The sequence below is a fragment of the Perna viridis genome, chromosome 1 (genome assembly GCF_037379345.1).
Source record: "Perna viridis isolate PV_CMFRI_1.1 ecotype Kerala chromosome 1, ASM3737934v1, whole genome shotgun sequence".
NCBI classification, from domain to species: domain Eukaryota; kingdom Metazoa; phylum Mollusca; class Bivalvia; order Mytilida; family Mytilidae; genus Perna; species Perna viridis.
The window spans coordinates 54489360-54506831 of NC_142445.1; the positions used below are offsets into that span (position 1 = coordinate 54489360).

The following is a 17472-nucleotide window of genomic DNA, read 5'->3' on the forward strand; positions in this document are numbered from 1 at the left end:
TAATGTTATGTAAATAACCAAATGATGTACATTAATTTAAACTATACAAAACAATGCAATTTTACAAAAACACAGAAAAGTGCATGTATTTATTTTTTTCATTGGTGTAAAACACGATATCTAGTTTAGTCAATTTTTCTCACAAACTTCTGTTGAATGAAATATTTCATGGAACATTTTAAATTGCTTACATTAGCATTGTGGCTAATAAACCTCTAGCTAATGCATAAATAGTATAAATTGGTGAATTATCATACAGTTTCTAATATGTGTTGTAGTTTTCTGTATTAAGCATACCCAGTAGCCAAGGTTTAAATAGAGTAATTTAAAGTCAACCATTATCATAGATTGTATTACATAGCAAAAGAAAAGTGAGAAATAAGTCTCATTAAACTTAATTTTTTTCCAAACTTTATATCACTTTACATTACAAACCTTTACTAAAGGTGCCATCAAACCAGCCGGTAGCTCATAGTATGGTACTGATGGTGTGAGATCAAAGTCTTGTAGATGTCCAGGAGGAGGGCCAAAACCTGGAGGAGGTTTACTGAAGTCTGGCATAGGAAACCCTCCTGGTCCTGTAGGTGGAGGACCTGTAAATTCTGGTTGGAACCCAGGTCCTGGTATTTGTCCATGACCTGTAACAGAAACATTGTACATTTTTACATCATCAAATATGGATTACCGGTAACCTCTTGATTTAATGAATGGATTTCCTTTAATTTTATTCAATGTTTCACATTAAAGAATGATGGTGAAACACTGAAACTTTCAAACAGAATTTTTACAAATGATCACAAAATTTTGTTAATGAAAGAGTTTTGCGCTATTGCGTTTATTTGTAATGTTGTGCATGGGAAACGCCATAAATTTTTACTGTCAGCAATAACTCATTATTAGGAACAACTCTACATTTTGTACAATATGGCTTAACTCATTCTTTTAAAACGTTAAAAGTAGAACAAATAAGACAATACTATATTTTCTGGACTACAAGTCGATACTTTTTTCAATGTGTCAGCCTCAACTTATTGCACACGTTGACTTATATTTTTTTCAATTTTACAAGAAAAAATATTTATATACAATGTTGTTTCATTCACTTTTCATCGATTCAAAAACAAATTTTTGGGGGTAAACTGCAATCAATGAAAGCGATCACTCAAACAGTCAAACCAGTGAGCAAACTCAAAGATTATTGATCAGTGCCACTATATTTATGAATGAATACGATGATGTAAATTAAAACTTTGAAACTGATAAAATATATAAACAAACTCTAGAAGATACATGAACAAAACTTTTTTTTTACTGGAAAGACATTAATGAGTGTTCTGGAGTTATCAGTCCTTTAATATGCAAATTTATACCCATTTACGGTATGTCATAACACCTTCGCACATGGCTCAAATTATAATCAGTTAAGGTGGCTAATTGCAACCAAATTTACAGGTATCAATTTTTATATTGTATTTTGAAATACCAGGTAATATTGTTTATTAATTACCACTCGTAATTATGACCTATTCATCAAACTAATTTCCCGCTAATTATATACATGGGTGCCCACGCTTGACATGTGTACAATTTCATACACCTGATGACCTAAGGCTTCAGAGCAACTGACATGCAATTCAATAAAAATAATTTAACTCACAAAGTACACTTTAACAAATATACAAATATCAATTAAATTCTGAAATACTATACAAAGTAACATCACTGGAATAATATGCTGTTAAAAACAAACTGCTCAACTCGGATCTCTGCTGACACCTACGTCTACGATATAAATGCATATGTCTGACCCTCGACTTATCTGGCAAATTCAAATTATCTATGTTTTTTTCATCGATTTTGGACATAATTAGGCAATTCAACTTATACATAACATCGATTTATAGTCCAGAAAATATGGTATGATACTGATTTATTTATTTATTTTTGAAGATGAAATTCTCTTGTTTTACCTTTTTTAAACTAGTCAAATGCCATTGTTTTGCATTAATAGTAGTTTAACATCTGTTGGTAGATATTCCAGGCATTTCAGGGCAAATGCAAATGATCAATCAAACAGACCATCAGAAAAAACTATCATTCAATGATAATTCTACCTGTCTACAATTAAACTAACCATATTCAAACTGTTGAGGAGGGGGTGCTCTACTGCCCCAGCCTGGTTGATGAGGAGGTGGTGGCCCAAATCCTCGATGTGGTGGCCCACCAGGAGGTGGTCCTTCAGCAAATGGTGGAGGACCGTCATATGGACCTCCAAACTGACCAAAATCTGGTCCCTGGGGCTGACTAGAAGGAGGAGGCTGCAAAAATACATAACATATTATAATTATGCAAGGAGTGTCATTTATAATACATATTCAATATCTGATACTCATATTTAATTATTTTTCAGTACTTTATGAACAATTTATTATCACAACAACTATTGAATAAAGTGAAAAGGTTGAATGCTCATATGATGATACACTTGTTATTAACAGTCAGTCTTTGACGTCAACATAGAAACATTAAAGTTCTCTTCCAAGGTGTAGATCATTAACACTTAGCAGTAGTGTCCAATTTACAATTTTAATCTTCTGAGTAGCAGACATAGAACGCATTTACAACAATTAGTACCTCAAAAGCTGCTTCGTTATCCTGCTAATTATTTTTAACACCTGTTATTACTGCAAACCACTTTGTTTTTGCATGTACTTTTTTGCGATTTATGATGTCAATCCAATTATTAAACTGCTATTTAATTTTATCATCTTACACCTTCTTGAAGATATATTTCATTATAAAGACACTTATTAGCAGAGATTTATTTTCATGTTTCTTTTTGTCTGCAAGAGTAGCCAAAACAAATTGTTCTGACACAAAAATAAGTTTGTTTCAAAGTTTCTAAAATTGAAGTAAATTTTCAACTTTTTTTTCCAATATCATTTTGCTTATCATTTCTAAAATTGTTGTCTTGCTTCTCATTTTTATTTTAAAAAATACAAAAGAATAAGGAGAAGTCACATTGGCTGTACAATTAGTGTTGAATCCTATATCAAAGTTTTTAAATCTACTTGTTAATACATTTGTTAGTAATACCTGTAAAGCCACATCTGGAGGAATTATTTCTGTCTGTAACAGAGAAGGGATTCCAGAGGATACAACTGGAGTAGATTCTATAACAGGAGCCTGAACTGTAGATCCTGGTGGTACACCAATCACAGATGAAGGAATAACAGGAACTACTGATGTTGATACTGATGTGGGAATTACCACACCTATAAATAGATCAGAAGATATATACAAATATTATCGGAATATTATTCAAAGACCACTCATGTGGGAATCACCACACCTATGAATAGATCATAAAATATATATAATAGCATTTAAAGCATTTAAGGTTCAAGCTTTAACACCAGACGTCAATTGTTAAGGAATTCTCACTCCAGGATGGTCTGTTTATCAGCAGTTCATAGAAATATTATTTAAACCATGGTTTTAAGATGATCAAATATTTTCATTTTCATAACTTTTGGCCAATAAAAAGTTGGTTGTCTGTATGATCCATATTTGATAAATTGTTCTTCCTTTGTCTTATATCTATTTGGTTATGGTGTCATGACTATTGGTTGTTGTATCATGATTTTAGTTTTCTTCATGATTTATTTGGTATTTGATATCTTAATATATTTGGGTTCTTGTCTCATGATTTATTGGATGTTTGTCTCACATAATAGGGACTTTTTGTCTCACCCTAATTGGATGACTGGGATGCATCCTTTTGTGCCAATTACATTTTTTAAAGGTATCATTTGGGCCGCAAATCCTTTTTTTCTAATTGTTTCAAAATTTGTAATACTATACACACACTGATACATTCACAACACGGCATAAATCAAGGAGAAAAAAACTTTTCTGTTGTATGCAAACCGAGAAATAAGTCACAGAGAGAACGTAATTGCACTGATTTAAGGTTCAGCCATTAAATTGAATAATTCTTGTGTTTGACTGTACTGTTTCTGTTTGTTCATACATGATTTTACTTTTTATATGTATAACTTTAAAATAAGATGTGAAAATGATTTAAAAATTCTCAGTTCCTTTTTTCAAAGACTGAAATCAAATTATTTATTAAAATGGCTCCCTCCACTAGTTTATATATTGCCTGTTCCAGCCTTGATAAAGGAGGCAAATTTTCTTCAAAAGGTTTGAAATTCAACCATACTTTATTATATAAATGGTGCAATAAAATACAATAACTAGTGCAATGAGTTCGTGTTTTTTGTAAATGTGGGTGGTGCAAATAAGTTGTGGCACAAAAAATGTGAAAATGGATATATTCTGAAAGACCATTATGTCTCATGATTACTACGTTGTTGTTTCTAGATTATTTAGTGTTCTTATCTTATGTTTAGGTGATTGCTAGCTGAAAATTATAGGTGTAGCTACACCACTGTTAATGGACAACTGTACATACCTGGTGGGGGTATAGCCTCTGCTTTCTGTTGTTGTATGAGCTGTTGTAACTGTTGTTGAAGTTCTTGTACTTGTCTTGTCAGATGGTTGGCATACTCCTGATGTTGTGATTGTAGTTTACTGTACTGTAGATTGACATTATTTGTAATATTTGTTACTATTGTAGTGTAGGAGCCAACTAGTTCTGCCTAAAACATGAATAAAAACACATAAAGTATTATAATTGGAGGACAAAGTATGAAACTTTATAAGAATAAGAATTTTTTTCATGCAACGTGAGAATATACTTTATATATTCAATGTATTCTGGATTTTTTTTTGTATTTTTGACCAGTTCAAACTTTCATCTTCTGCAGGGCATAGCTTGATACAACTGAAGAGGTTGAACCCGGAACAGTTTGGGCAAGCATGAACCCACCATTCAAGCTTGATGCAGCCCTGAATTTTTTAATGTTATTAAAATTTTGTCTCAGGAAAAATCTTTGATCAGAAACTCAGTGGCCCCTTTTTGGCCCTAATTCCTCAGTAGCACAACCCAAAAATCAATGCCTGCTTTCCTTTGGGTGTAAGGCACCTTCGGTAAAATTTCAAAGAGATCCATGAAAATTCTTGCTTCTGGCCCCATATTCCTTATCAGTTCAAGTCACAACACTCAAAAACAATCCCAGAGATCCTTTGTTCCTGTGACACCATGTACTACAATTTCAAACTGATCCATTCACAATTAATCAAATTGATGTCAAGACCTAATGAAAATGCTTGTTTTGACCCCTTTTACTAGTTAAGGGTTTTTAACGTGCTTGACTACTTTAACAAGTCATGCACGGACAGCCAAATTATGAGGGCTTTATAATATTGCCATTTTTAATGTATAAATACAGTCAAATAATAACAACAGATAAATAGATAATTCAGTAAATAAATGAGCAAATAAAAAATATGTTTAATGAAGAAATTTAATAAAAATAATAATTATGTTGGAATTTCGAAAATGACTAAAATATTAATTTGTAAAACTTACCCTTACTAAGGGGACTAAGGGGTAAGGTTAGTTGGTTAACAAAAGGCAAGGAAAACTTACTAACCCATCATAGTCATGAAGGCATGACTAACCCCCTCAGTAGGGGTATGGCATGACTAACCCCCTCAGTAGGGATATGGCATGACTAACCCCCTCAGTAGGGGTAAGGCATGACTAACCCCCTTTGTAGGGGTATGGCATGACTAACCCCCTTAGTAGGGGTAAGGCATGACTAACCCCCTCAGTAGGGGTAAGTTGTATAATTTTTTTTTAATTATTTTCTTAAATGCAAATATAATTCCAAACTAAAATAATATTTTGTTATAATAATAATAATAATGAATTATTAAATATTTTATTACAAAATGCTTCTTCATTGGCACCTGTTTTGGTCCATAATTCCTAAACAGTTTAGAATTACAACCCCCAAAATCAATCCAAGCTTTCCTTTTTGTGGTAAGACACCTTGTACAATTTCAAAGAGACCAATGCACATTTCCTTAAATTATTGTCTGAACATTATGAAAATACTTGTTTTTGGTCCCTTTTTTAGGCCCTAATTCCTAAATGGTTTGAGTCACAAACCCCAAAATCAATCCCAGTCATCCTTTTGTGGTATAGCACCTTGTAGTATAATTTCATAAAGATCTATACACATATCAGTTATTGACAAAGCATGAAGTGTATGAGGACAAAGTGGAGGGCAACAATGAAAATGACAGCATGATACCATTATAAATTTTTGCAGTTGTATAAAAACGATTCCCCTCTGCTTACTATTATAGGTTCTATTGACATGATCTGTTTGCAAATACACATAACTTGGATTTAACATTTTCCTTTTTTTATTCTCTTCTCAAGTTTTCAAAATACAAATACTATGATAAAATAAACCACCGAGTTTGGCATTATAAAAATGTCATCATTCACGTCACTTTAGATGTGCCATATACTACTGAAAATACATTTCTGTGAAAAACAGAGTCAATTAAGCTAAAATATAACAAATGTGTGAGAAAAGGTTGGGACTCAAGTCACCGTTTTGCATAACAAATATTCCAAGATTACCTGGAAGTGCATTTCATACTAAAATTCCTCTAGATAAAATGCAATGTAGGGCACACCTTGATACAAACACAGTGGTCAAACCCTGAACAGTTGGGGCAAGGTATAGACACATTGTTCAAATTCAAGTTTTATGTAGCTAAGAGTTAAATGATTAAATATTTGACACAACATACATGACAAAGAATGAAAGTATTCATAGAATTTTAAAGTTTGCAAATAGCAATTTCCCTAATATGAAAAAATATTCATAAGAAAAAAAACAGTGAAAAATTATCATTAAAAAATGACGAATTTATTTTTTGTTGAAATTCAATGATATTTAGTTTTTAGTCATTGAACCAATCCAACAACATGAGACAACAAGTCATACATGTACAACCCAAAATCCCAGCCTGTATAAAGTTCTGTATACTTTTACTCAAATTATTGTCCAGACATCAGAAAACTAAATCATTCTGGCTAATTCCCTAACAATTGAAGTTACAGCCTTCCTTTTGTGGAACCTTTTTGTACAATGACACAGACATCCATATTCTTTTATACAAATTATCTTTACATCAAGAAAATGCTTGTTTCTGGCCCCTTTTTGGCCCAAAGTTCCTACCTCTTCCTAGTCACAACCACTAAATTCAATATCAGCCTTCTATGGTTTGGAATCTTGTAAAATTTCATAGAAATCCATAAACTTATACTCAAGTTATTTTTGGACACCAAATGCTGACATGGACAACAATTTACCATAAAAAGAATGCACTTCATTCACAACAGAATCAATCTATTGAAGAATTAATCTAAGTTGATTTTGTGAAGAGAAGAATTTGATAAACAAGAAGAAAACAACGAACTGTATATATAAGACTTGTTTCACTTCTTATGTTGTATTCTATGATAATTCTATTCTGTAACATGTTTATGGTTGGATGAACAAGTTTTGTCTCAATGACTTGATCTCACCATTTGACAATAATGTCTTCAACAATTTTTATGATTTACTTTTTATATTTGGATAACAGAACTAAATTATTAGGATTGACAGAATTATCATTTCATCTATACAGGCATTTTAATCATGTGATACTGTATTCATGTGAAGTGAGCTTCAGCTGAACTCACATGAAGCTGATACAAAATTCACATGTTTATCCAAAGAAAACGTGCCTGTGTATTTGAAATAGCTCAGTCTTGTAATGAACACTAAAATGGCAATACAATTACTGCACAAACCATTCTTTCCTGTTTTTTTTTAATATTAAAGCATTTCTAAGTCCTAATTATACAAAACATTATAGATAATCTTACCTGATAAGTTTGTAAGGCAGAAGAAGGATCCCTTAGACTCTGAAAAATATAAAAAATGGATATGATACAGAGATCATACCAATAGATGAAGCATAATACATAAACATCAATTCAATTATTTTTTTGAAATATAGAGGCTTTGATCTTGCCAAAATAATGTTCAAGCAAGAAATCATTAGATTTATCTCCCTTTTAATACTACATGATATAACATGAGCATATCCTAATTCAGAAAAAAATTGATCAACAAGACCAATATATGTGTGGACCTGCATCACCCTCATATATTTGTCAGCCCATATGTTTTTTCAATACGTCTTTAAACACAAAGCAAATTAAAAACTGCAGTGTGGTTTACAAATTTCCTTAAGTAATGTGCAAATGATAGCAAATACTGCTGAAAAACATTCAACATGCTAAAAATGTGGGAAAAATCATTACAATCCTCCATAATATGAGTTGCACATCTCAAATATGTATATAGTCACTGTGTAAAATTTGAATAATATTGGTTCAATACTTTTTGAGTTACATATTACACAAAGTATTGGTACCCCTATATGTACAAACAAATGGACAGATGGATGACAAGCAGATGGATGGAATGGAGCGGCTACTATACCTGCTTACACCATAGGTGACATAGGTAAAAATAAAAAAGGAAAAAAAATAATAAAAATATTTTATCTATATTAAAATATCAATTACCATTACTTTTCAAGATAAAACACACAGTATTTTATACAAGTGGCATAGTGTGTGGCATCAAAACTATATCACAAAAGTAATTCCAATTTACAAATTACAAAAATTGACAAAAAATGCCTATATTCTGAGTTTTATAATTTTTTGCAATCATGACATTACATCAATATTTCATCACATTTCTACTAATTCTACATTATCATGTTTAAGTTGGCAGAGATTTCATTCTATTTCATCAGCTTCCACATACAACCACATCATGCAGTACAACTTGGCAAGGCGTGTTATTCCACATCATCTCTGTACAGATTGTGATGATGAGTCACTGAGATGATGTGTGAAAGCCTTGTTGGAGCACCACAAGCTGTTGCATTTTATAAACCTATTTCCTTGAGTTTATATAATAACAGGCCAATATTAGCTATTGAGTTTTTATCGCATGGTGCAATTCTACAGATTTCAGTAGGTCATAGATGTATAATTCATGGTGTACTATGTAATACAATCTTTAAAAGGTACCTAAATATACATATAGCAGCTCATTGATTTTTCTTTCTAGATGACTGAATTTCTACATATTTTCAGCTATTATCAGCTTGTAAAAACGTTAAATTAGTGGTAAATCTACTTGCAAAATAAATCACAAAACGCCACATCAGCAATACTAGCAGTTGTGACAATAGTCCATATTACTAATTTCAAGAGATTGTATTGTATGCCATATTAATAAGTGCTGTTGTTTTCCATCTTTGGGTATTTTTACAATTATTTAATTTAGTCTGTAGCTTGATCCATCTCAAGTAACTAAAATCAGATCCCCCCCCAAAAAAATTACTGTGTACAATATTTGTCCTTGTCAGTCAGCAGAAACTCCTTCAGCAATATCAAATCAATAAAGTAAAAAAAATTAATTATTTTTCAAAAAAATCTGAAATTTAGCCCCCTTAAATAACAAAAAATTCCAACTGTATACTTTCTTTTTTTCATTGAACTTCTTTACTACATTAGGATCCTGTGGCTTCAAAGACTATCCAACTCCTGCATAAGCACATAACATACATATATTTTATGTTAGAATATACCTGAGACTATACAGCCAAAGCAACTATTTTGTACTTCATTTAATTGCAAATATGAATTTAATGTTGTCGTTCTTAAAATATTTACAGTAACAAAAAAAAGCAGGAACAACAAAAATCAAAACAATATTAGTATAGAAAAGTCAAGAAATACTGGCCAATATAGGCAAAATGACCAGACACTATTGCAAGTACATAGAGGTAACAAATGATAGGTCACAATGGAGAACATGTGCTGGAATTACCTTCAGGAATGTGACTAGGAGTAATTAACCTGCATTGGGGAGACAATGAACTATGTTCCTAGAATCAGGTCATTAATCATACCAGTTTTTTCATAAATTTACTGGTAATCAAACATCAGAAAAAGGTCTTTCTATCATAATACTAGAAGTCACCAGGCAGAGACTTGTCTTCCTTGTTTTTATTTAAACTTCACAGTACAATCTAATTCTCCAGCACCTAGGTCTTGATATAGAAAAACTTCTTCAATAGATAACAGATTTGTTAACATGCTCCCTTAACTCTGCATGTTGAAAAACAAAATTTGTTCATCCCTACTGGAGAAAATAGGAGGAATCTGTAACTTGAGTGAATTTATCAAAGCATTAAAACCTGAACTAGCTGTGAACAGAAGCAAAACTTGTACTTAAATTATGATGCTGTTGATGATGCATGACCACCACATTGACCAACAAGAATATGCCAGACTACCTATAACACACTTATAAGTTCACTTCCTAACTGTATACCTTAATTCTGACAGACAAATTTTGAGCCATTTATGTTTCAGAGCATCTACATAATTAAATAAGTCATCACTGATACTCCATCCTTATCAATAAAACCTAGTATATTTGTACTTAATATGGTAATTACCAATTAATTTATTAAATTAATCATTCAAAACAACTTTACCAACTTTTTCACTCCTTGAACAAACCATACAATCATGAGTATTGTACATGCATGTTCTGAGCTTACATGACTGAACTACATTATACACGTGAAGATGAAATGACATTGCCATCACCCAGCTGTTTGGAACATGTATTATAGTATAATAGATCCATCTGCTGTATGTCATGACAAACCATGATTGCTGCATGATAGCAAAAACTCAACTCATTTAAATCAAAAATAGACATTTAGCTTTTCTCTGCCAATTTGTGGTTTTACCACAACAGACCACAAGACATAGGAAAGCTAACTCCGATTATCTATTGCTTAGATTTAGGCTTCCATAATTAATTATCTTGAAAGACTGGAGAGTACTGTAATTTATGTTTTATGACATGGCATTAACCACAATAAAAACACCACTGCCCTTGAATTAGAATTAGGTGTTTTGGGAGGTGGCAAGTTGACATACATTACCATGTCACTCGGTTAATAAGTTCAAACTTATACTATGTGTATAACACATGTAGTGTAATGATAACTAATTAATAATTTAAATAACATGTAGTGGAAGGTCAATGAGTATAATTGTTATTCAAAGTACAATACTGAAGGAACAACCAGTAAGTGTACTCCCAACTTTCCCTAATCTGTTCATGTAATGAGATGACTTCTAATGAATTGGAAATCACTTCCAGTCTGAATTATTGTATAGCACCAAAAAATACTTTAATCAACCCATAAACTACTGGAAACTATGAAGGAACCTCAAATCAATGTTTGAGGAAATGAACACTCATATGTTTGACCTTGTTGTGAATATTACATTTTCTTCAATGCAGACCCAATAAAACAATGAAAAAGTAAATACAAGATGTCACAGAGCAAGCAAAAGGCTAAAACAAAAAATTTACAGTTCTGGAAAACTTTATTTATGGGCTTACACCCAGAATAAGGAATCATAGTGAAAAGAGATTATTAGTAGACAGGGGTAATATTACATAAACCATATGTACCAGCAAAAACATTACTACTTTTCCCCATTGTAACTTTAAAGTAAACAGCAGAAACTTCATGACATTGTCCACATCTTGTGGTGAAACTGTTTATGTAGGAGTGAAAAAGTTGTATCAACGTGTATGACATACATCCTGTACTCATTGAAAAATACATGTATCTTTAGTACTTACATTGGCAAACAGACAATACTACATCTTGTTACATTTTATCTTCCTTTTTACTACAAAGGATTGGTCTGTAATTAAGGATTGACAAAAACCTACAAATTCATTTATTTTTAAAACTGTTAATCAACTTATTCACAATCTACAAGGTACAATTACATGAAACAACCTTAAAAGAAAGAGCTTGCATGCTATAATCTGTGTTTAAGTTCTCTGACTTGCAAGTACTTCATAATGAAAGATGTTGGTTTTGAAATATTTCATACAACTACTTTAGATCCAGAGCATTATTTGTAAGATTTCATTCAGTAAACTCTTATTATTATCAGAATGTTTTTTTTCTTTGAAGCATTCAACCCTTAAAACAAAGACAGATGAAGAAAATATGCCATATAATAAGTTTTTCCCAATCCCTTTTAATACAGACTGTTACAATATGATAAAGCATTTCAACAAATGACTGAGAATAGCTTGGCAATCTTATATATAGGTTGGAGATCTGTCACTTCCATTTCAATGAGATTATGCAATAATATAATTCAATAGTGCTTCTAAATTAATTGTCAATATACAGACCAAGTTGATGATCTATCTTTAAGTGTTTAAAACTTGACGTGACAAAACACATGTAAAACTGAACTGATAGAACAAGTAATCATGGAAACCAAATACATTTGAAGGATTCAAGTGGTAATCAAAAAATATATTCCAGTGAGAAAGAATGAATAGGAAAACATGTCACACACAACAAACATGAAATGATTAAAATTACAGGTACAAAGAAACAAAAGTAAATCCACTAAAAACTGGGAGCACTGACCTGTCCTCAGTGTCACTAAACTTGAAAAATTACTGAGAGCACGGACCTGTCCTCAGGGCCACTAAACTAGAAAAATTACAGGGAGCATGGACCCTGTCCTCAGTGTCACTAAACTTGAAAAATTAAGTCTGAGAAAATTCTTAACTGTTTGTAAGGTTATTATTTTCAAATACTTTGATTGGAGTTACCAAGGAAGTTAAGAATATTCTCAAACTTATGTATTTTTTAACTTCTGTGGTCCAATGGCCAGGTGTGCCTGAAAGGACCAGAAAGTTCTCTGTGAAAAAAAACAGCAGAATTAAATAATTGAAAGAAAACTTATAAAAACTTTGAAAGGTACAACACAAATAATGAAGTTAACTTCAATCTAACACTACCAGGTCAAACACACTTATCTAACTATGATAGCAATCACAAACACTTCAGTAGACAAAAGATAGGTTCAGCTTTGAACTTGAGCAATAATTACAATAACAGAATTGAAATTGTAGGATCTCTATAAATGGAGATGCATATCTTCAATAGATATAAAAACACTGTGAAAAGTTAGGAGTTTGAATAGTATTGCATGGTTTAATGCTTTTTGAGTTACAGAAGTAACTAACAGATCTGCTTCAACAGTTAAAAAAAAAACAATGCAGATATATAAAGTGGAGCTCTAAGATCTAAAAAAAAAGAACATTGACTCTAGGATATCATATTTTTAGTAGTAACCCTTTACTCATTTGCATAGTATACAAAACACTACAATTAGTCAACAATTACACAAATGACCTTGTAAGCTGCCAAATGACATCATTTTGTCCAGTGAAAAATGGCTATATTCAACTTCACAAACATTTAAGGCATTAGACTTTAGAAATTACAGATACAGGTGTTACTTCATTTAATTAGCTATATTTATGGTGTAAATTTTATTCTTCTCATTAACCAAGTTTTAACAAATCATACAAACTTTGAAAAAGTGAGGACATTTCATTCGGTTATACATGTATCTAGGGAAAAGGCAACTAAGACTTCAACTATATCTGAAACATGCAAAATGCATAAGTATCCCCAGCCTAAGATAAATTGGCCCTCGAAATCTTTGCAATTGGACAAGTAAACCTTATTATACCCTCAACCTGTCTATGCAAAAACTTTTTTATCAACCAATTAAAAAGCATGGTTCCAACATTCCCTTTCATAAACTTCATATAAAATGTTCGGAAAATTCTTTTAAACAAGTTTTCATCTAAACAATCATGTCTTGAATCAGAACACTGCAGTTCATATGTTCACCTTATTTTCCAGATTTCTTCCCAAAGAAAGAAAGTACATTCAACCATATAAAAAAAAACTTTGTGACCTACTTAAGTAATACATGACATTAAAACATATATAACAGTTATTAGCTTACGTGGCACAACTGTTATCATATTAGGAGATTTACACAAAAAAATTCCTATTTTACTTCTTGGTTTCTATCATTGTAATTGGACAATACAGTGGAAGAGTAATTTCATAATTTCAGCTGAAATCATAATTTGCAATATAGAAAGTTTTAAATATGTCATTAAGTTTCAGTTTCTGCTCTGAATACTTCAAATGGGGTGATATTAAGTTGAATGAAGAGGACTATTAAAAGAATTTAAAACCATACATGATGTGGTTTGGCCATGTGACAACTTGGCCAATACCCAACCAATTGAAATTGCTTAATGTTTACAAACTCAGCATAATATTTACAAATAAAATCTGGGTCACCTTGACTAAAAGGTGAGTTCTACCTGCAGCTTCATATTTTATTACACAATACACAGTGATTTAAAACTGCAATCTAACTTAAAAAGTGACAAACACAACACAAAGCTCAATAACCTGAAGTCGCCTGCATAGAGATAAATGCTTAAGATTTTAAATTTGGTAACGTGAGAAAACTCAAGTGATATTTATAGGATGGGTACATGCAACGCAGTCTGTTTACTGTACCATCAGATTAAATGCACTTTCTTGGTACAAAAAATCAGGTTTGCATAAAATCTTTGTCTTTATGAAAAGCATAAATTCACATATAAAACCATGAAATTTTGAAAGTAGTAAAAAGCTAAATATATTTTGGCTTCTATGTAGACAATATAATGTTATATTTACATACATGCGTTTGTCTGATTCTAGTTTACGTATGCATCAAATTCTTGATCAGCTTCCAAATATTCTTTTGAATGAATCTAATAGCTAACATGATGCACTGTCACTGACCCCTTGTAGTGCTTTTGTATCAAAAGACAGTAGGAATGGGGAGTTAACAAACCTAATAAAAACATAACAAATCACCCAAATGCCTTTGAGTGCATACTTGTATTAAGTACACAATTTCCTTAAGGCAGAAAAAAGTATAACAAATCTTAAATAGAATTTTCAAGCTGAAACTCACAATCAGTATGACTTTAAAGCATAAAAGGTACAATATTCATTTGTTTCATCATGTCCAACTGCTTGCAGCAAGTTGCATTAAATTTCAAAAATTGCTTTACAGACATTCTCCTAACAATTAACACAGGACATGAGCTAAAATGCACATCTCAGAACCAGAATGTCATCTTCAACCAAAAGTTGCAATATCAACAAAATTTCATGGTATCACAAATTAGTTGTGGGAGGGTTCTATCCATCACAAGAAGATGTTTTATTCTGCAATTCATTAAAAATGTGTAATATTCATATCAATCAAAATTTGGAAAAAAATACTCTTACATAAACTGTCAATATTAATAAGGAAAAAGTAAAATAGCTATCAAAAAGTAATAGTCTTGTTTACCCATCAATCAAAATTTACTGAACATCAAGATAAACAAAATATAAAGACATATGCGATGGAAATAAACAAATACCAGTTAACTTCTTACTATCAACCTTTTCAACTTCTATGTTAAACACAAAGTGCAAATAGTATCTTCCAAGTAACAAATATACTAAGGTATTAGTCACTTCTAGCAACACAGGTATCACTCAATCCATTTAAGGACAGCCAAAAAGAATGACAATTTTTTTTATTAAGATTCAATAATAGCAGGTTACTATTAATAGAACAATTCAGTATTCACAAAAACAAAAAATCAAAATGAAATATGACCAGGCATGTATATAGAGATATAAGATGACTGGGCATGTATCTAGAGATATGAGATAACCAGGCATGTATCTAGAGATATGAGATAACCAGGCATGTATATAGAGATATAAGATGACTGGGCATGTATCTAGAGATACGAGATAACCAGGCATGTATCTAGAGATATGAGATAACCAGGCATGTATATAGAGATATAAGATGACTGGGCATGTATCTAGAGATACGAGATAACCAGGCATGTATCTAGATATATGAGATAACTAGGCATGTATATAGAGATATAAGATGACTGGGCATGTATCTAGAGATATGAGATAACCAGGCAAGTATCTAGAGATATGAGATAACCAGGCATGTATCTAGAGATATGAGATAACCAGGCATGTATCTAGAGAATTTTTAGGGGTTTTAATAACAGGTCCATATTCCCAGTTTTAAGTGGATTCCAGATTGCTCATTTACTTTCGTTCTCTTTTAATTGTGTGTCTATTTTCCTGTCGTCTTTATCCTTGGAACACATTCTTTTGTTTATTGCAGAATCATGGCTCCCAAGATTATTCCTTAAAGTGATCAACTTTTTTTTTGCTCACTTTTACCAATTTCTATTTTTTTCCCCAAGGTGGGGTTCATAGTACCCCCTGGGCATTATTTCACAAAGCTAATGTAAGATGTATGTACATGCAAGTCCTATTGGTTTGTTAAGGATTTACATGTATGTAAGTCTTACGAGAGCTATGTGAAACAATGTCCTGATCCTTAATGTCTACGGGTACAATGACTGACTTTAACATTGAACATGTTTACATCAAGGTCTTTGACCAAGAATCACGATAAATGTAACCTTAGAGAGTGTCATTGTTATGAAGAGATGAAATTATATTACAGTATACTTAGTCGAGTTTATGTAATCTTTAGATTAATACTTTACACTGAAATACTAATAATGGCAACAAAATCTGATCATAAAGAAATCAGGGTCATTAAATGAACAATGTCCGACAAAACAACTAACACAAGGGTCCTAATACAAACAACCAGAGGGATTCCTTGCCAACCACTGTGTGATAAGAGATAAACAGTTTAAATAGCATAAAAGATCCGTAAAGAGTAAGTATCCACTTGCTGAGGGTGATTTACAGTAATAATGAATGTTGACCAGGCCAATCCAGTTTAGTGACCTGAGATTTTTGGTCAAACTTGGTCAGTATTGTAATATAGTCAATATAACTACCCAAACTGTTAACCCCTGGTCAGTTAGCAGTACCTTAACTTTTCCTGTCTGCCAACTTGTATGTCATGTAACTCTTTATCTATGATGGGATGCACAATATAATAGTAACAGTACTTTAACAGGAGATATGAACAGCATTGACTGAGTTTTGAACTTTAATAAATTAAAATACTAGGAAATATTAGGAAAGTTGGTCATAATCTTTTCATTAAACATTTTTTTTTTCAAAACTAGGAGATGACAGTTATTCTTGTACATCAGCATGTGAATAAACCTTGATGGATTTCTAAAGCACTTACTGAATTTTCATAGAAAAACTAGTGTGTCAAAAAAATATTTTTAGATTTACAAGAGCCCTGGTTTGGTCTTGCGGGTAGTGTACATTAACTTATGTAATCCTTAATGATGAACTATCTACTGTTTATAAGTTATATACATATACATGTTATCATTAGACTGGGGAAAAATTCAACAAGAAGGTAGTATATAATAGCACTATTGACTTTTTCAATAAAAAAAGTTCTTGTTAATGCTATGATCAAGTCCTTACAATACATCACAAATCAATTTATAG

General features: G+C 31.7%; 1 protein-coding gene across 1 annotated transcript in view; it reads right to left on the reverse strand.

The window, feature by feature from the left end:
- Window positions 1-17472, reverse strand: part of LOC148629411 (calcium homeostasis endoplasmic reticulum protein-like) — a 53549-nt gene that overhangs the window by 3770 nt on the left and 32307 nt on the right. The window contains exons 9-13 of the mRNA XM_088550488.1: window positions 7865-7903; window positions 4478-4664; window positions 3097-3275; window positions 2135-2318; window positions 436-638 (exon numbers count right to left, since the gene is read on the reverse strand). Coding sequence (XP_088406614.1) covers window positions 436-638; window positions 2135-2318; window positions 3097-3275; window positions 4478-4664; window positions 7865-7903 — 792 coding nt within the window. The remainder of the gene's footprint in view (window positions 1-435; window positions 639-2134; window positions 2319-3096; window positions 3276-4477; window positions 4665-7864; window positions 7904-17472) is intronic.